Raw genomic sequence first — 21,949 nt, forward strand, 5'->3', positions numbered from 1 at the left:
TGATTGCAGGGCAGGTGTTCCTGTGTGTGCAACTGAGCGTCCATGCTCAATTTATGTTCTTTATTTTTTTTTGCTTTAATCTGACCAGATTTTAGTAGTTTATATTGAGATAAGTTCTTTTTATCAATGAAGAATTTGCTACTGCATTCTTAAATGCTTTATGTGATTGGCAGGTGAGTAATGATCTTTAAAAATAACTACGGTAGCTTCCAAGTTTCAACCAACGGCTTCCAAGTTTCAACCAACGCGATACTGGACGGGTAAGGCACCGAAACTGACCTTGAGTTTTGTTATTAATATAATATTCAGACTCACAGAAATATGCTCAGACAGAGATAATTAAATGAAATTCTCAATGAAATTGTCGTCAACATTTCATTGTAGATCCTGTTGACTTTCGTCGTGGTACCGTAGCTAATAACCTTCGTTACTTTATTGAATGATTCAAGCTATTCAATATGTCAAAAAATCCAACTAAAGTTCCAGGTTTTCATACTTTTGGAAGAGATAACTTACTTCTTATTTTGAGGACTGCAATATTTCAATGCGTCTTTAATTAAGCGCACATTCCGTCTCTGCTTTCCAAAACCATCATCAGGGAAATAAAATTGAAAACGAAAATAATTTATTCAAGATTTAAATTACTAAACGCTGATAATTATAATATGATTAGCCAGACGGATGCATATTCTCTTTTATATCGATTAACATGTCTGATGATACAAGACACGTATTTTGTTACGACTTAAATGACATTGTTTTGTCCGTACGACATTGTCCGTACTCTTCAATTTGTACTACGGTAAATATCACGTGAACAATTTCTATGAGAGAGCACAAAGTTGAGATTAATTTCATAGGTTATCGATCTGAAAGATAATTTAGTGTGACGCTGAAACTGATTTGCAATGAAGAGCAGAATAATTTTAGCAATTATGAATACTAAACTATAGGTAATTAACCAGGTGATGTAACTTAGTTCGTAGAAAAATTTTACAATGAATACTATTTCTCATGATTGATTATGTCTTTTAAAGAGAAGATGAAGGTTTATAATAGTAATTTAAACTTGATGATAAAGGGATGAATTAACAATACGGAAGGAGCGAAAACCTTAGAAAAATATCAGATTATCTGGGGTGGTAAAGAATTGTTTAGAGTATACGTATAGGAGTATGTTTAGAGACACATATTGTATGGCGTAAATAAATAAATTAATAAATCCCCAATAAATTGCAAATTTTCTCTTTAAAAACGAAAAAAAAAAACACTTTGATGATACTTTGTTGCCTTTTTATTTCTTCTGAAATATATTTTAATTAAAGAAAACTTACTCTGAATTATTTAAATAATTTCTTGTCACTCTCTATTAGCGCTGCACAATGGCGACCGTGAGTCAATAGCTTTCCTGTGACCGTTTCCTGGCCGTCATGGCTAGAGTCAGCCCTAGATAGCTGCTAGAGTAAACAAACCTTATAGTGCAACTTGTCGGCTGCGTTCGTGCGCGGGTATAATAACTAGTGGGATACGCTTACTCGCTGTACCCTTCTTGTTTTTCTTGACGTGAAAGAACAATGCACATGGTTTGGTTTAGTGATACTCCAGCAATGTATGAGTTATTTTAACATAAACCTCGATAAACATGAAATTTTTTTAATTTTTGTCACAAGATACTAAATATTTTTTGCGAACACTCACGTGAAGGTGATGTGTGAATCCTGAAAACCGAACTCAAGCTGCATTTTTAATGATAATTTATACATTGACATTGAGATGTGACCTCAGCCACTAATGATCATCGAACGTTACTGCTGCCTCGCTCATTTGAAAGCAGATCATATAACTTAACTGCCATGTTTTCTTCCAGTTTGTACTGTTGATCTGAAATGAGCCAGTCTACCGGTCCAGGGGGACCTCACCCCCTCACCCCCGCCACCTCTGACACCACCCCGTCCCCCCCTCAGTCGTGGGTACAGTTCGATAACGACGAGCGGCCTCAGCAGGAGCTCCCCACAGGTACTGCACTTCGCGCTCCTAAATTACAGTTTAAAATGTTAGAAAAAGTTCGAAACTATCTTTAAGTTTCGTTCCATTTGTGCTGCGAATTTAAAAGTTGAAAATTCTAGTAACAGGTGCATTAGTTGTACTTATTTTGAAGTTTTGAAGAAGAAAGTTAATTTAATCGCTCTTTTCTAATAATAATTGCAAAGGAGATAAAATATTTTACCTGAAATTTGTCCCGAAAAAATTGAGTTGCATAGCCATATTGAATTTGATAGCTACCGAATTTTTTTAACTTCAAAGATATTATACGTTTGTGACTTATTATATTGTAATTAGCTGAAGATGGCGGGATGTATTTGGGCCGGATGTATATATAGGTCAGGATTGTGCGAGGAACAAGTATGTTAGTTAGCATAATTCTGTATAAATTCCGGCGGTGCGTTCACTTACTTGACTTCCATGACCTTTGCTACACATGTATGTTGTTGACATAATCATAGTAACGTTGAAAGCGAAGAGAACGCCAAGCTAGTTCATCATACTCTTTTCTCTAATGAAAATACTCTCATTTAAGATATAATGAGCGTTTTCTTCCCATTTTAAATTCCTGGTGAATCGGCGATTCAAACATACTAATGAAGGTAGCAGACTAATATGTACTAATATAATCAGTTATCATGTTATTAGTTGTACTATTAAGGTAATTGTTATAATTTTATCGTGTTAATAATTGATATGCTTGCACAGCCCCCAGTTCCCCCAGTGGGGTAGCAGCCCTCCCCCCGCCCCCCACCAAAGCGGCCGCCACCGCCACCGCTGCTGCCGCCGTCATCGACGCGCACGCCGTGCAGGTGTGGATTGTTGATATAACCTCGCTTTAGTTTAAGGCAGGGGTCACCAAACTACGGTCCGCGGGCCGAATCCGGCCCGCGACGTCAGTTCATCAGGCCCGTCTTCGGTACTTTAATTTGCTTGATGCTTTTGCTTTTCTTGAAGAAATTGATTCTGATTTCTGTGACTTGCCTTATTACACAGCAGTGAGATGGCTCAGCTGTGGTAAAGTCCTATTTCCGTTTTACAAGCTCCGAAACGAAATAGATGTTTTTCTCACTGAAAAAGATTGAGCCGATCCACAGCTGTTCTGGCTGTCAAAGTTATCTTTTTTGGTCATCATCACATCCCACATGAATAAACTGAACTTGAAATTACAGGGAAAGGATAACCTAATCTGTGATCTCTACAGAATCATCCAAGGATTTCGGAGAAAGCTGTCATTGTTTGAAGCATAACTGGAAAGAGAAAACTTCTCTCATTTTCACTGTTTCAGAGAGTTTTGCGCTTCAATTGCTGAAGATGTCAAGCTCAATTTTCTAAAAAAGATTATTCGTGACTTGAAGCTTTTTTTGGAGAAATTTTCAAATCTCGACAGAACTGAGAGTGACATTATTCTGTTACAGAATCCGTTTGATTGTAACCTTGATGATGTGCCAGTTGAACTACAGTTGGAGCTCATTGATTTGCAAGCAAATGACTTGTTGAAAGAGAAGCACAGAGAAGGAAAACTTGTCGAATTTTACCGCTGCTTACCTGATCCTGAGTTTCCGAAATTGAAGAAATTTGCCGCTGGTATGGCATCAGTGTTTGGAACTTATGTCAGTGAGCAAACATTTAAAAAAATGAAGTATGTGAAGTCAACACGTCGAACGAGATTGCCTGATGAACATTTGAAAGCTATATATTCTCTTGATTGGATACAGCAATTCTAAACAAAATATTGATGATATTTTGAAAGCCAAACGTCAGTTTCACAAATCTCACTAACCTTTTTTGCTGTTTAGTTTGTGAGATTCGGATATGCGCACACTATAGGTTTGATGTAACTATCTTTTTGCTTACGTCGCCTTCTTTGAAAACTTTTCAGTAAATAAAATGTTGGTTGTCTTTGTTTTTTGATTAACATGGAATGCTGAACTTAGTTTTTCGTCTTTTTTCCCAGAGCTTTCGTTCCGGCTTGCAAGTATTGAACAGAATGATTATGCGGCCGTGCTCGTCATTCTTTCAGTTATCCGGCCCACTGTGAAAAAAGTTTGGTGACTCCTGGTTTAGGGCATTGAACATATCATTACTCATATTACTCATATGATTACTCAGTTAGGGATATCATGCATATCATTACTCACATCATTACTCAGTTTGGGATATTTAAAATATTATTACCCATATTGACGCTATAATTTCAACGTTCATGCCATGAAACGTGAGATGTAATTCTGAGCAGAAGAAATGTGATCAGCAGGCCTCTTTCTGCAAGTCCTTGGGCTATTACTGTGTTACTATTATTAACTCCTATGTCTTGTTACATCTCTCTACCAGCAACTTGTTACACCTCTTTACCTGTAACTTGTTACACCTCTTTACCTGTAATGGTAAAGAGGTGTACAGAGCATACAGAGCAGCTCTGTATGGTCAGTATGAGCTCTGTATATGCTCTGTATGAGCTATTTGTGCAATGTATGAGCGTGCTTGTGGTGGGCGTATTATGAGTTCTGTTGTGTGCTGTGTACGAGTAGTATAAGCCATGTATTAGCTACGTATTCTCTGTATAGTCTGTGTATGAGCTGTGTGTGACGAGCAGGTGTCGCTGGGGACAGGACGGGCGGCCTCCAGGACCGTGTCCGAGCCTCACGCCAGCAACGGCAGCGCGCAGGTATACGCTATCTTCACCTCCACTACTTCATTATAACTATAAATATAACCTAGTAGCCATAATTATTATTCGCATTGTGATCTCCTGCGTAATAATTCTTTTATTATACCATGAACGTAGAGATGAATAGTTGAGAATAAATAAATGAATAGCATGAATGTATACCATTTATTTAGCAAACTATGCGAATAGTTTGCTAAAACTTTAAATTCGGTATGTACAATTTGTACAAGTTGCGGACTGGAAAGTTCAATACTTGGATAGTTGAATCGTAGCCTTTGTTAAGCCAAAAGTTCTAAACAGTATAATTCCCGCCTTGAAGGTACGAGTCAGTTTACACCAGCCAAAAAGTGAAGCTCATATTGCGGTCTAAATTAGACAGTCAATTGTTTGGCAATCGAATCGTAGCATATTTATCCCACTGTGAACTGTGAGTGTACTGAACACCACGGCACGTTGCTTGCTGCGACATACGCAGTAGTCTATAATCATATAATATTTAATACAAATTCGTACCACGCAATAGTTGTCTTCAATAGTGAGATTGGTCATAGACCCGGAACTCGGTTTATAGCACATGAAATGGTTCAAAAATATTTTATATATACATATTTTTTGAAGCCCCGGGAAAAATTATGAATAATTTCTCTGGAAAACCTCGGGTGATATATTATAGAGTCTATTAAAAGTTGATTCACTGAGATGTGATCAACTATATTTGATTATTTGATGACGTGCTTCATAGATGTAATCCTCGAGGTTTAAGAGACTCTATGGCATTGTTCGTAAATATCCATATGCGAATATTGTGTGTAGAGAAATCATCCCGCGTCTGTAAGTATCATGAATATATTCTGCACTGGTACTATTACTTATCAAACCCCATGATAATGTAAATTCTTTCGTAACCAATACAATCAGGTGCTTTTATAACAACACAAATGTGCTTTGCACTTCGCTTATGAAAAATGTAATCGATATTAGCTTATTTGATTCACGCTTTCTGAGAACCTAACCCATATTGCAAATAAAATTCTCTGCTTGACACCACGTATGCGTCATGAGCAGCCCATATCAAGTGCGCTGAGAAGTCCCTCGTCAGCAGTGGGCACCCTGCACACTGTCCAACTGTCCGAGGCCCCCATCACCCCACCTACACCCATCACCTCCCCCATCAGACAAGGCTTTGGTCAGTGTTATTTTTATTAGTTATTTCTGTCCTGGAACTGAGATAATCTATTATAATATACCAATATTGTATGGAGATATAATTGTTAATTAATAATCAATAATATTATGTATTATTATACTGGATATACTAACATTTTAATACTGATCAATATTTACATGAACGATTTATTAAACTGGAATTAAATAAGCATTAAAAATATGATAGTCACGATTATTATAATCGAAATTATAATAACGTATTAGAATAATCGAGATGTAGTTGAAACAGCTTATGCTAAATCAAGCCTTGGGTTATGAATGCGATCTTGGAAAAGAAATTTATTAATAACTGTCAGAAAAAAATCTTGTCTCTCATGTTAATGCATCTCAATGTTATACAAAACCTTTAAGGTTTCCTTATCATTAACAATAATAAGAATTAATATTATCGAGCAGCCATCATGTTCCCAAGAAATGGCTAAAAATTTTCCATTTATTGGGTGTAATTATATAAAACCAGTTTCCATCCACTTATCTAGCGACTGCGCATTTCCTTGCTTTATTCATAAATTAGTATTCACGGGAGTTTATAACCATTTCTTCCATCTCAATAAGTAAATTTCTTACATAATTTTAGTCATAGGTATGCTTAACATTTTTTATCTGATTAGACCGTGACGCAAGATCTTACATTTTTATTCACTATTTGTGCAGCTAACGGTGACATGATCGTGACGTAAGATCATACAGTTTTGTTCATTAATTTTCTCTTGTTAACTGCGACGTGATCGTGTCACAAAATCATATCTTTTTCTTCATTCATTTTCCGTAGCCAACGGCGACGTGATCCTATAGTTAACTGCGACGTTCGACTTTATTTATTTTTATTCACTATTTATTTAGCTAACGGTGACGTGATCGTGACGCTGCTGCCGCAGAACACGCACATGGCGTGGATCACTCCCGCCACCTTCAGGCCGGAGCTCGTGCCTGAGGAGCTCATGGCACAAGGGCTCACGGTCAGCGATAATTATAATTTATTGTTTATTAATTTAATAAATTTATTTATTGATTGATTTATTCATCTGCAGTATAATTTATTTAAAAATGTTAGATTAAATCATTTATCTGGGGGAATGGATCGAATGATAATTTATTGTCACTGCTACTGTTCGATATAATTAATATGATTGTCGCCGTCGAACTATTAAAACTACGACAATGAAAACTTTCTTAAGTAGACGATTTCTCGTCTATGATTGGTTGGTTTAGCTTGAAAAGCCGTCAGTGATTGGCTGACGGAGCTACAAACCTATGTATAACTATTTTCATTGATTGGTTCGGCTTCTGTATCATCAACGTAAATACGCTAAATTTTCCGACTAATTGCTGACCGCAGCTGACGGTGGAGGACTACGTGCACGTGATGACACAACTCGTGAACGACGAGCGCTTCAAGCTGTTCAACATCTGCTACAAGAGGATCGTCATCGCCTGGATCATCCTGGGCTTCTTCATCCTGCTCTGCATCTTGTTCTTCTCGGGGGGCAAGCAGCTCGAGCTCTTCGGTGCTGGCATCGCCTGGCTCCTTCTTAACGCCGCCGCCATATTCCTATGCATGTGGATCAAGATCAGGGTGAGTGGGGGGGAGTAGGGGGAGATAAGGGTGAGTGGGGTGAGCTAAGGGTGAGATAAGGGTGAGTGGGGCAGTGGGGGAGCTAAGGGTGATTGGGTGAGCTAAGGTTGATTGGGGTGGGCTATGGGTGAGTGGGGTGATGAGGGTGAGTGGGGGTGAGCTCAAGTTGAGTGGGGTAGGCTAAGGGCGAGTGGGGTGAGCTATGGTTGAGTGGGGGCTTGTGATGAGAGTGGGGTGAGGTTAGACGAGTGGGGACTTATAGGTCGAGGTGAGTGGGGTGATGTGGAGGTGAGTGGAGTAAGGTAGGGGTGAATTGGATACTTGAAGTTAGGTAGTGAGGCCATCTCTGAGGTATACTTGCAGGCTGAGGGTGATACTTAGTGTGATGCTTTCATAGTGAGGGCCTCGTGCGCTTGCTGCCGCACGCCGCTCTATAATTACAGTAAAATTCTCATTCTCAATGCTATTTCATACTATATTGAATAGAAGAATAAAAAATCAGAGTATATTTCGAGGCACTAATAATAATTTGTGTTATCATTATATTTCGAGGCGGTAATAATAGCTTTTATTATTTATATACGTGGAATGGTCTGTATATTTTTTCTCTATATTCCCGTATACCTGTGTATAATAACAGTTTATAATATGTCAGCTGAACCGTGGACTAGAGCGCTGCATGGCCGGCATTAACCTGCAGCTCATGAAGCACAAGATCTTGCTCGGTCTGGACGACCGCGGTAAGCTCAGCTGCCATAAAGTCAACCTCTGCTTCATCTACTTCGACACCACCGACTGTCTCGTGAGAACCCTACAGTGCTAAATATTATTATTAACTAATGTTTAACGTGAGAACACATAACAATTTTAATATCATCATTAGAAATCAATGTTTGCCTTGTGGGAACCTGTGGGAGCGTAGCACTAATAGATATTACTAATAATAATAAATATTATAATGTGTGCTGCAGGCTTCTTAAAGCATCGTAATTATTGAGAGATAGAATGAATTATGTTTGTGGCTTTAGATTAAACCATTTATTTTATTTAATTTATTTGCTTAATCATTTATACTTACTACAGATAGAGATTAGGTTGGCATAAGCTCTCGTGTTCTGAGTGATCAAATTAAGGAATGTATTGTTATGTATAATTGTTTAGTTTAATATTTAATTCTTAAGAAAACATCACAGTCTGACTGCAGCAGCTGAGAATGTTTGCAGACGAAACTACAGCAGCTGATCGACGACGACACGCGCAGCTCAGCTGCAGCTGCTGCATCAGGCGCAGCAGGCGAGCGGCCGTCCCTGCAGAGTCGCCTGGACATCGATGACCCCGACATCATCATCTCGGGGGCCACCATCACCCGCATCTCCCGTGACCAGGTAACTTCCCGTGACATCATCATCTCAGGCGCCACCATCACCCGCATCTCCCGTGACCAGGTAACTTCCCGTGACATCATCATCTCGGGGGCCACCATCACCCGCATCTCCCGTGACCAGGTAACTTCCCGTGACAACATCATCTCGGGGACCACCATCCCGTGACATCATCCTCACGGGACGACCAGGTAACGTAAGAGGCACCCTGCAGTTGGGTTTTGTTTTTGACGAGTTTCTCGCGTAAAGTCGTTGCTCTGAATGATCTATGGCTGTTCAAAGCGAGTTATGTTCATCTACTTTTTTGTTTGCACGGTGTAAGCACTTCAAATCCTGATTTAATATTTCTCTGAACTTTTAATTATGGTCAATTTTACTCTCATTAATATGAACTGCTTCATTATTGTTATTGGTTTTTATCTGTGTTATTACCATTACATGCATTACTTCTTACTTCACATGTTGTTACCCTGTCGACAATTCGTCCATTCGTACTTGTCTTATTTTTAGGGTAAATTGACGGAACATTTTCAAATAATTCCATAAATAACTAATACATGAACGCTTCAATATGTTCCGAATAAGTCACCATAGTTGCTAACTTTTAATTTTGTCTATCAATAAATTAAGCAATTGTACAACAAATTATGTACGAGAATTTCTACATGCTTCTGGCAGTGAATATCGTACAACTTTTATTGTTCAATGTCAATGTTGAAGCCGTTTTCGTTGTCCAATGTCAATGTTGAAGCCGTTTTCGTTGTCCAATGTCAATGTTGTAGCCATTTTCACCTCAACATTTCCCACACATCGCACTGTAGAGTCTCGCGTATCACAGCTTGGGACCGCTGCGTTAGATCGCTTCGGCACTCGTTGGATTAGCTCACTAGAAGACAAGTGTTAGGAGTACAATCAACAAGCTGTACTAATATTCACCTCAATTCAATCTTAGTTATTCCATTGTTCATACACATTAACAATGGCTTATAGTAACCAACAAAGCGCATCTACGAGTAAGCACATTTGTTTTTGCAAAAGTCTATGTGGCGCATGCCGAGCTGTAGTGCGCATGCAATGCATATAATTAGGAGCTTTCTGTGACCGGTATGATTTTGCTGTCTATTGTAACTGTGTTCGTGTTGCTTGTGTAAATTGTTGGATTGCCATCAGTGGAAAATGACTACTGCTGATTTTCTGTTGCCCAAATCGTGAGTGTTGTTCAAAGGAGTTTTTTCTCAACTGAGCGTCTTGTGATAACTTTAGGTTTATGTCATAGAACGCACTTGCTTAGTGCAATACAATTTTGTTTAGTAGCTGGCGTCTTGAAGTGTTCAGGAAACACGGTGCACCAAAAATCAACTTGAAATGCAAAGGCCAGCGCACGCATGTGACGACAAACATAAACCTCATCGCATTCGTTAAACTAACATAAATTAAAGTCAAGAGAGCCTTTACCATTGAATGAATATATTAAGATAAGAAACATTATTTAAATTAACAATTAGGAAAACATTCAACAAAATAAATGCATTGGTAGTCGTTACGTCTACTACGTAGTTCAAGGTAAACTGAACCAATCTACGTAATTTTATGCAGAACTCGGGCCGAGTGATTAAAATTATAGCAGACGGGGAGCAGCGAGTTCAGGGTTCAAACCCGCGACTGGTTGTGACAAATAATGGGGAAAATCGGCAAGGTGGCCGGAGCGCTAAGAATCGGCCGCCTGTCAACATGACCTAATCTAAGCTAGATCTAATCTACCGAATCTACCATTATACACTCAGAGAAAAGAGTGAGAAATTGTCCAAATAGCGGTGCTCTTTTACCCATGTTTAGGTCATTTTGCAGCAGTTTGGTATGCCAAAAGGGCGTATCGGCTACGTCCACTTTTTTAGTTTGTTAAGAATGCCTGTCAGTCAATATTTGGACACTCTGACCCATTCATTTTTCTAAGCGTATATAAGAACATTTATTATAAGAGTTTGTAAGGAAAGGACAAAGATGTGAGACGCCACGCCTTTCCCCCTAGGACCGCTCGCTGCTGCTGCTCGCTCGGTACAGTCAGCGCTGGGCCAAGAACTACCTCAGGAAGAGGCTTGACTGGGCCTTCGATGCCCTCGCCCGGGTAGAGGGTCTGGCGCCCCCAACGCCCCCCCGTCACCTCAGCACTGCACGCTGCCTCTGCCAGTACATCGAGAGCCACCTCGGCCTCAAAGACTTGCTCAAACAAAAGGAACTTGCCTCGAAAAATTCCGGGTGCTGTGGCACCATCCGCAGCTTCTTCAGGGAGGTCGAAGCCCTCTGAAAACATTGTAAAGCAGAACGTATGCTGAACATAAATATTCCATTTAAAGGTGAAACTTGCCATTGCATTCCAAAACAAATAAAAAGAAAGGTTTATATTGAGGATTGTCTTGATTTGTTTCAATGTATTACCGAGGCGAACTATACAGTCCAACAAAGTCAGACTTTGTCTGACTTATCGCCTGATGTCAATTTATTACTGTAAAACCATTCAATATTATTACATATAACTAAATAATAATTATTAAAACCGGTACAATAATTTAGGAAGACCATTCATAGACAAATTAATGTATTGTGTGCTGGAAGTTAAGTCTTGATCTTCTATTTAGTGAAGCTGCAAATCTAACAAACGAAGTATGTGAATGTGTTTGGCATGGCTTACCTAGCGTATTACACAGGGCCAAGCCTGTACCTGTGCCTTAGCTCGACGGATCTGATCTTGATCTGATATAACATGAGAAAGATCTGATATGGCGATCAATGCTCGGTCAAATTAGATAGATTTGAATTTGTTCTAACCGATTATTAAAAAAACACATCGGCTCTGCGATGCAAGTCCAGCATATCGGTGGTGGAGAGCCCAGATCATGTCGATGTATCCAGATATATTGTGCGTTGTTAAAAAGCCTTGTTAATAGGCTCGTCATTTACCAGGCTACCCCGACCTCTTCTTGATAATCAGCGAGCGTCAATTTTATGCGTAATGATTTAAAGGTAATGGAGGTCGTGAATAGCTTTATCTTTTTGTTTTGCTAGCTAAAAATTGCTTCAATTGTTTAAATGAAATATGGAAGTATGTAATGGATGCTTTTATGTAAATTATTCTGCTATATGTAGAGTAAGTAATTATTTTAAATAGTCACACTTCAGCTTTACTTGCCAGAATATCTGACCATGCAAATGTAAACAAACCATTAAGTTGTATTATCAGTATGGCCAACAATAAGCATGTTTTTAAAATACAAATAAAATAAAATAACTTTCACAAGATTAGGGTTACAAAGTCTAATTAATTAGGAACAAATCAATATCTTGAACAAATTGCTGCTGTTCACACGCTGTATAAATAGAGGCAACACAATTTAAGACAATGTAAACAATTGATCATGTGTACATCTTTCATTGATAAACTGAATGGCTAAATTAGAACAAAAATTTACTGCACTTTCCGGAGACAATATTTTGCACGGAATGCCAATTAACGATAACCATGCTGTTAGGGTAAGGAGGAATAAATATGTAGCAGTGATTGTCAACAATAAACATGCTGTTAGAATAAGAAGGAATAAATATGTAGCAGTGATTGTCAACAATAAACATGCTGTTGAAAAACGATGGAATGTATATGCGTTTGCAATTTGCATAAAACACGATGTTGAGAACATGAGCAATAAACAAGCGTGAGTTCTACGCGAATCTTAGTTTTACATGTAATGTAGTCCGTCCATTCATATGCCTTATAAATTAAGTATTAGCGTTAGTGAATAAGTCTAGGTTACGTGTTATAAGTTACGGCCGCTCGTCTGAAAAGCAATCGTCAATCTTAGTCTAATATTTTATTGTAGAGAAGTTTCTGTATTATAAAATATTGTCTACTTATACTTGGGTTGAATTTGAATAAGTCTAAGAGACTTAGATTCCGAAGGAGTCGTCACATGCACGTTTATTTAAGAGATAAGGATGAAGTGAACTTGTTAAATGCAAGCTGCCTTAAACTAAACCTATGTGAGTAATCATGTAAAGAGTTCGCTGGACAGAATTTGCTGCACCAAGGATATTTACGAATGGGATTTGCGAATTGTCGGGTGCCAAGTTGTTCGTTAAATGAAGTGTAAGAGGATATTGTTAACTGAACGAGACAGAAAAAGCTAGGTTTTAGAGCTTAGTACTTTATTTTGAAAATTTCTTCTCTTTAATTAAAATGTTTAAAATTATTGAAATAATTTACACTGTTAGAAAAATGACCGTTAACGGTATTACCGTCGTTTCAGTGGCCGGTCGGACACCGTAAAAGAAACACCGTGTCACCGTTTTTATTCCAATTTAACATTAGAAATCCGTAAAACATCTGATAAAAACGGCGAAACAGTTTATTTTCACGGAGTTACCGGCCACTAGAAAGCCAGTGGGACCGTTTTTTCACCGTTTTTTTTCTGATGGTGTATAATATCCATTCTCTTACATTTCCAATTTTATTTCCGTCTTCCCCTGTGTAGTGCAATAGTATTTAATTATTCTTTATTAACGGTTTGTGACGTTCAATGAAATATTATCTATTTACTATTATTGTTGAGCATAATGCGTATTTGAAAATACTGTGTGATTTGCTACTGACACTTGCCAGCAAAGAGTTTAACGAGCTGGTATAGGCGCTCTCGTCAGAGGTTCTCGGGCTATCATCTTATACAATATATCCTAATTAGTGAAAACTACAGGGTAAACCTATTTAAAGGTCGAATTGAGTTCAGTTTAATTTTTTTGCTCATGAAAAAAAGGGTCAAATTTTTATTGGTTCGAGCCGAGTTTAATTTTATTTATGGCTTTGAGTCACATGGATACATTTTTTTTAAGATTAGACTTTTTAATTTTACTTCTGTGCTCTGTGGCACCTAAGTCAAAATTTTCATAGTTCATAGCAATTGTGGTTACATTGATTTCGACGTGTCAATCCAGGCAATATCAATAGTTTTCGATGTTTTATTGATATTTTCTCTATGCTCTTCCATTTAATTATTGCAATCAGACAATCCCATTAATTATTGCTATTTTAAGGCAAACCAATTCTGTATATAATTGGTTTAAAGGTGTCAGAGCATCATAATTTTACTGAACATATCAGCAATTAGAATCTAATTCAATGGAGGTAATAGTCTGAAACTTGAACCTTTTGTCCACGGCAGTTTTATTTCAATTGTTGAGAATTGATTGATAAATTATGATAGCAAAGCTTTGTGTTGTGGTCTTCAGTTGAGGCAAGCAATAAACAATTGACGTTACCTCACTTGTTTAATTCGTGAATAACTCGAAACCTACCACATACAAATATCTAATGGGGATAAATTATAGTGGCAATAACGGCCCACTTGTACTCGCTTAATTCATGAATCACTCATTAGAAACTTTACTACACATTGCAAATAGAGATAAGTTATAGTGCACAATACAGCCCCAACTGCAGTGCTGTGTCGGGCACGCAGTCGCACGTATGTATTCACAGGATGTCCAGGTGAGAATATCATTAATGTTTGGCTTAATGATTGTGATTTGGTTGGGAGGGCGGAGAGGTGACGTAACTATGATATCTGTAGTGCCAAAATTATTATCAGTCAGGCTGTCCTGTGCGAACTATTCTGTCATACCAAAGTCGCTCAAACAACTGGGGCATGACATCGCAATTTCACTCGCATCACAAAACGCTAGCGACTTCAGTCAGTTTTCGTAGTTAAGGCTGAGAATTTAAATTTTGTTTAAATTAAATGGTACTCAAAATATCCAAAATTTAAGATCTTCCAACGAAGACCTCCTTTGTATCAGATTTAAATCTTTTATTTTTGAACATTAACGTTCGTTATTGAATTTTGGATTATCATTCTTCATTTCGGGGTTTTCTCCTCGTTACCATACTAGTAGCAGAACTAAAAGGTAAATCCGTTTTTAACTCGGGGTAAATGAATCACAGGAGCGTCAAGTGTTGGCAGAATTTCTCCACAAAACTGAAATTTTCACGTCTCAATATTTGACTGAATTTAAGAGCTAAACGAGACGATTACTTGCACAACAAACGCAAAGACCACCTCAGATTTTTATCGACTAAGGCTGATATTCGGTTGAACTTTCCTTTATCTTCGTATCTTTTGTTTGGTCTAAAACATTTACAGAAGTCAGTACAATCCAAATTTAACCACAACGTGTGCATCACCGCTTCCTTTTATCAGCGTGATTATTGTTTGGTTTGAACAATTCGCTCAGATCATTTCAGTTCTAAACAATTCTAAAACATCGCTCACAACACGGTTCTCTCGGCAGGACTTGAAATGCCGGCTGCTGGCGCGGTACTCCCAGCGCTGGGTCAAGTCGGTCTGCCAGAACCGCCTGCGTCTGTCCGGTGACCCAGCAGGCAACCCGACACGCTCAGCTGGTTAGTGGTTAATTGATCCCTACAATCAGAGAAATGAATGGGACTTTGTCCATACAGCGATGCATTTTTTGCCCTTGTGCCCAGTTTGGTCCGACAAAAGGGCCTCTCGGTCATACGTTTACTCTCAGTTCGTGCTGTGGGTAAGACAGTGTGTCACTTTACACTAATATGAAAACGCTTGAAAACGTTAACTAATATTTGACACGTCGCCCTGTGGAAAAAGATGAATCGTTCTCTACTTAAAATTAGATGCAAGTATGATTACGTTAAGGTGAACGTGTTAGACCCATGGTTCTCGACACAAGTAAAATACTGAATGAGAAGTTATCAATAATATTAATCAGCAGAGTAGGAACAAAGCTTAAAGTTACTAAAGTACTAGTTAATCAGTTAACTGTCTCAGAAAGCGAATCAAAAGCATAGTCAGGTAATAGAGGCCAACGGGCACAAAGCAAAGAGATTAATTAATTAACCAAGACTCAAGAACTAAAAACTCAATACCTAAAGAGTAACTTAAGTCTATCCTAGGAAGTCCTTAGAAATTCGGCAATTGGTTGCCAGATCTTCGTAAGTATCCTGAGGACGGTGCGTCGCTCGGAAGAAGAGAAATAACATTAGCCTTTCTAATGTAAATATACGAAAGTAGAGATGGCTCGCAGATTAAGAATATTGGCCAGTTGATGCATTATATTGCACAACATTACATTGAATATAATTTTCTGAATGTCTTGCAGTATAAAGGAAATGTGTAGCTTATGAGTTATTAATTTATATTGAAGGCTTCGCTGTGACATCGCTCTGTACAGTCAGAGAACAAATGCTTGTTGTGCAGTTAACTCAAACGACCAGCACATTCCTTGCAACGTTCTCAGCTCTTACGATGATCGCAATCACTGGGAAATGTCCTTATCAAAGGATATTTTAAACTGCCATATCAAAATATTTATTTTAACATGGCAGTTGTGGGCATGATTGCTGCCCCGCCGCCCCTCGTGAGGACGTCGCCCAGGCACTGTGCCGCCCTGCAGTGCCTCTGTCAGTTCATCGAGGAGCATCTCGAGTACAAGCCTCAGGGTCAGTGACACTTTGAAGTAAATGATAAGTTGTGTTATATTATTTTTTGTAGTTTGTTGACCCTTATTTTAATACATTTATACTTGTTATTTATGGCTTTATTATAAATTATTTTAGCTTAGTTATAAAATTGTCACTGTGAACATTAGATTAAGATAAAAGATGGTATTTTTTACTTCTCTTTTGAAGATAAATTAATTTAATTAATTTTTTATTGATCAGTACTAAGCCAAATTATGGACAAGTAAATCGAGGACGAGCTGATCAAATCGAGCTGATCGCGTCGAGCATGCCAGAGTATTTTAGGCCCTTAGCTAAAGAATTACAGATTTTCGCAATAAGTTTTATATGATTTATTACAATCTGCCCAATGGCACATAACTATTCACGTCTACATCAGAAAAGTAATATAATTATTTTAATGCGCTTTATGATTTCGGAGCTTCCCTTCAGCTGCTCCATGACCTGCTCAGCGTCCATAAGATTTTAACAACAACCGAGAGACGAGCATAAATTGTTATGACTCAATTCATTCTTTTCATTCCCAAAAAACTAGGCTGTAGCTTTGAAAACATAACTTTATACAATATATTTTTTTCTGATGACTGAAAAAGTCATGTGTATTCTCAGGTAAATGTCTCTTCTGCATCGACATGGCGCAGTCAATGCACGGGGGAGTGCTTTGATTCTACCCAAAGTTGGACCATCACGACAGTTCCTGGCTGACGTCGTGCTGCTCTTCCTTGTGCCTCCTCGAGTCATTGTCGGGCCGATCGCCTTGATTATTTATATAATAAACTAATAATAAACTATCATTTCTATGATAAACGGTCTTCCGCGAAAGCCAGAGCTTCCAAATCGCAATATTCCAACTCCGATTTTGTTTATACTTAAGTGCACGAAAATTATTTGGATTATTTGAATTAATTTTAGTAACTCAAGTATTATAAATTTTCAAATGATTCCGTCCGTGTGAAGTGTATTAATTCATAAGTTAATGAATAAGTGTGGTTGAAATAGTGAATCTCAAGTGCGAATAATCGGCTCACCACATCCAGCATGATCGTGTAAACTGTATCGCAACCAACTGGTAGTAGATATTTTTCGTAGATTCTACCCAATATTTTTCTGACTGAGTTTCGGTAATTTCTCAGCATTTGGTTGCACTGAATCTGAGAAATGTGCGTGCAGTTTCCTTCAATTTGAAACGCATGAATGACTGTTTATTTTGTTTCTTATATTGTTATGTAGTAGGCCAAAATTATAACATTTGTTATATTGTAGGCCAATACCAACCAAATCAGAGGACTAATGTTGAATTACAGGGCTATGTATATTTAGCGGGTATAGCAAATGTTGCCTTCGTGTTTGACGCGTAGAGAATTATTTCTGTTAATCCAGCTTATACGAGAGTGTAATTCTTTTGCGAACAAGTGTGTTCTCAGTTCGCAAAACTGTTCTCACGAACACTGGGACCGTCTGATGAGAGCGAGCGTCTGGTAGCTGATTGAGAACATCTCTATGCTGGTAGTTGAAAATTAGCACATTTAACAAGCAATTATCAGAGGACGAACGCTCAGAGGACGAACGCTACCAGAGGACGAACGCTACCTAATAAAATCTCTCTTGTTCACGACAACCGGAAAAATTTCGATCATTTTCCAAGAGAAAAATATATTTTTCAAATATTCGTCAGTTTTTTCTGTCCCTTCGAATTTCTAATCTGTAAATACAATGCAAATTAACATCGTCTGGCCTGGGTCGCAGAGCGATATATTGAAGCATCCGCCGAGGCTCGCGATGGCGACGACACCTGTATTATGCTTTATCTGTATCCATTGCGGATCATGGTGTTAGAAAGGGTGATGAAGCAATGCGTTCAGTCAACGTTATTAAATGTATAACTTTATGTCTAGATAGACGCATGGGGCGGATTTTAATTGATTATATTATAAGTTGAATGAATTGATTCTACGTTACAGCTAAAAAGGTAATAAGAATAAGGTTGGTACGGTCACTAAAAATGCAACGCGTATTATAAACTAAGAATTTCAACATTGAGTTGCAAGTGAACCGTATCTATGGTAATGTTTCTACTTTATTTAATTGAGGGCAGAATTTATAGGAACTTAAAATGCATAAACGATTACGAATTTTTTTCGACATACTGTATTATGTCCGTATTCCCACCAAAATATTTGACCAGATTTTAGTTTTTTAACCAAAATAAGCCAAATAATTTTGTTATTTTGATCAACGTAACTTAACAGCTTTTTTGTTGCAGATCTGTGTATGTGAGTGAATGTATAATTTAAATACAGAGATCAATATTTTTTATTGTGTCCGAAAACAATTTTGAAACTTATCTATTAATTTAATGACTTTTGTGCTTTGTGACCACCAATCACTATATTTTACGAACGCTGAACTATACTCCTCACGCGCCATTCTGGAACAAATTATACTATCGTATACATAAGTTTCAAGGGTAAATGTCTCACGATACCTTTACATTCTCAAATGTAAATGGATTTATGGATCATGCAAATGTGTGATATCTCCAACGTTCTTAACTGAACTGAGTTGCGTATTATGAAACTTTTGTTACAAGAAATGAGAAATGCGGCTCAAGATTAAGGATGTTTATGCAATGATTGATCACCATGTTTATTACAATTTTAATTGCAACATAAGGTAAGTAAAACATTGTTGACTTATGTTTTCCAAAATATATGCCAACAGTATTAGAAATTCTCAACAACGTTAGTTGTATTTAATTGTATATTTTGGCAACCTGTTGTAAACCGTGTACGGTTATATAAAAATATGTTTTTGACAGTATTCATTATCCGATTATTGACATGGAGGAAATTTTTATAAATTCTTTGTAACTATTCTATTTTACAACACTTCTCTTTCGCTTCACTTATTGTTGTTTGTTTGTTTGTTTGCCTCTCTGATACAAATCTTATAATCGATATTTAACACACCTGTCCAATAAATCTGAAATTTTGCACACTGGCGTAAAGTCAGAGACATTGAATGATTCAATTGACAGCATAAATCATTTGAAAAGATAATTTTTTTATTATTAAAAAATTTAGTTTAAAAATTTGAAACTAAAATAAGAGATTCATTGTACATGTGTAACATCGGAGACCCCGGCCTCTTTAGAAATGTGGTCTTTAAAAAGTACTTTATTAATGCATACTATTATTGATCGACTAAAGTTCATAGTGGTCTCCTTAATGTCACAGAAATGGACCGAAATGATGAATACATAGTTTTGACTAACGAAATATTTTTCTGTAAAAAGTTTCCCATATGCGATCTGCAATTTTTTGCGCTCCATAGAGTCCTGATATGTACCACTGGTCATTTATGGCTTGATGCAATAGCATTATTATGCCTTGATGTAATTTATGCAGAATGCGATAGGGTTCAACAACTCCTGAGAGATAGTGAGTAATGTAATTAGCTTATGAGAAAATCTTCTTGTGCAATCATTGATAAAGTTACGAAATAAATGTAGCCTTTGTCCCCCTCGTACATTGTATCAACAATACACAAGAGTCTGTATGAGATAGACAAGCAAGCTCGTGATTGATGTCGCCGTTATCTTTGCAAGTGTTCAAGACACGAGGCGCTCACGATGGCTAACTCGAGTGGGCCGGGGCTTGATAAGCTAACCCTCATATCGAAAATTCGGTGGGAATTTTTCCTAATTGTTGCAGATGTATTTAACGTAGGTGAAGAATTAAGATTTCTTGTGTAAGCAGCCTTTCTGTACGAGTCAGTGAAATTTTCATAATTTGTGTCTCTGTACTAATTCAGAATAGTTAGCTGCAGAGATAAAACCAATAAAATTATCTCTATAATCTGATCTATAGTGTCAATGGGCATGAAATGACAGGGGCGATGAAGTGAAAGGCGATGTTCTCTCACAGATAAAATTTCTTGGTTTAGTAAGATTTCTGGATTTGAATATTTTGGGCGGTTGGGAACGCTCCAATAGGAGGCTGTTGTGTGTTTTGAAATCTTCAGTCTAGTAAAATCAGGCAGGCGAAGTTTAGAACAGCTAACAGTGAAGAAATATTAGATGTATTCGAGGATACTGCTTCTTTATTCTAGAAGTTATGTGTTCAAATATTACCATGAGTAAATAAAGTTCTAAGTTTGTTACGAATCAAAGCTTTTTATTTGATTAATAATTTATCAGGTTTAATACGAGTATTCAAACGGAACATTACTTTTTTTATTTTAGTTGAAAATTTAACACTCATAACAAAATGTTAATGTATTCTGCATTCTAATGTAATGTAAAATGTGTAATTTTATTCTAACTTCACCTCCTGTGCAATTTCAGCTCTATAAATTGAGCAATGAAATCGATCATTTCATTTATAAACAAGTGTTTTTCTCACTTTCAGTGGAATCCGCTTTCCATGTGATCCCTCCTGACGTTCAAAATAATGAATGAATAAATATATCATTGAATAATGATATATGAAGTTTTCGCTTAACTTTTTTTCCAAACTCCCGCTCCAAGTTGGAGAAATTGTTCGTAAAAAACTTTGCTTTTTATAATTCTTAAGAAGGTCAAGGGATACGTCCGCCACGAAATTTGCAGTGGTTTAAACCTTTTTTTCGTGGAAACAGAAATTGTGTTTAGTACTTAAAGAGAGTTTATAAATAAACTTGCTTGTAAGGCTCAGGTTAGCTCGTTAAGAAGAAAGGAAAATACACGTGCAGCTAAAGTAGATCTATGCTATAACTATTTATTGTCCTATTTTTTTCTTTCATGATGTTATTCTATTGTATTAGTGAAAAACTCTTCGATAAAGATGACATAGCTCGAGTGCACAGATAGCAGAGCTTGTACATCGTCCGGTCGTCGAAGCACTGTCAGTTGCTGTCTCGTGCTCTATCATTGACGTCGTTGGCTGAAGCTTCAACAAATACATCAACGCTTATAAGGCACAATTCATTGAAGGTAATATATTGGTTATTGGATATTTGGCCATAAAATGAGCTATCCTTGCCCCTCGGTACAGGTCAATAAAGATATGAATAAAAACTTACAAGAATAAGTGCATGATAGACTTTATATAAATAAATTATATTATTAGTAGCTATTTTAAAATGGAGTTTTACATTTTTTTGCAGATGCACAAAATTTATTTCTTTGCAACATTTATACGCTAAAATGTTCAACAAATTAACAGGGCAGGAATGCTTCAATTTATTTCTTTACCTTGATATTAACCACATTTAGTCACTACTACTTCATTACTACTATGTGTATTAATTATTTTCATTATAAATTTACATAAATTTTCAAATAGATTCCTGATTTATTTTGACTACATTCAATTCGAATATGACGCATGAATGCCCCAATTTGACGCATGAATGCCCCCACTTGAATATTTTGTAATTCATTCATTTATCTCACAGACAATAACGCTCATCAAAGTTCAACCATATAACAACTCCAGAGTTTTTCGCATTTCGCTGCCTTGCCTACTCGC

General features: G+C 37.3%; 1 protein-coding gene across 5 annotated transcripts; it reads left to right on the plus strand.

Annotated features, from left to right (window-relative positions):
* On the plus strand, positions 1–17,139 carry LOC108674704 (transmembrane protein 268). 5 transcript variants are annotated; one of them, XM_047885412.1, is made up of 13 exons: positions 1–173; positions 1,868–2,016; positions 2,752–2,855; positions 4,640–4,711; positions 5,780–5,900; positions 6,785–6,900; positions 7,281–7,517; positions 8,173–8,319; positions 8,741–8,857; positions 8,918–8,962; positions 15,233–15,344; positions 16,305–16,418; positions 17,049–17,139. In XM_047885412.1, exons 2-13 carry the CDS (start codon positions 1,887–1,889, stop codon positions 17,102–17,104), a joined length of 1,371 nt encoding a protein of 456 aa, XP_047741368.1. In that variant the 5' UTR covers positions 1–173; positions 1,868–1,886; the 3' UTR covers positions 17,105–17,139. The 5 variants fall into 5 exon arrangements, with proteins under 5 accessions (XP_047741368.1, XP_047741367.1, XP_047741371.1 ...); XM_047885411.1 differs by lacking the exon at positions 8,918–8,962 and adding an exon at positions 8,978–9,022; XM_047885415.1 differs by lacking the exons at positions 15,233–15,344; positions 16,305–16,418; positions 17,049–17,139 and adding an exon at positions 10,929–13,091.
* The last annotated feature ends 4,810 nt before the right edge of the window (positions 17,140–21,949 follow it).

This window comes from Hyalella azteca, unplaced genomic scaffold (assembly GCF_000764305.2).
Source record: "Hyalella azteca isolate HAZT.00-mixed unplaced genomic scaffold, Hazt_2.0.2 contig17851, whole genome shotgun sequence".
NCBI classification, from domain to species: Eukaryota; Metazoa; Arthropoda; class Malacostraca; order Amphipoda; family Hyalellidae; genus Hyalella; species Hyalella azteca.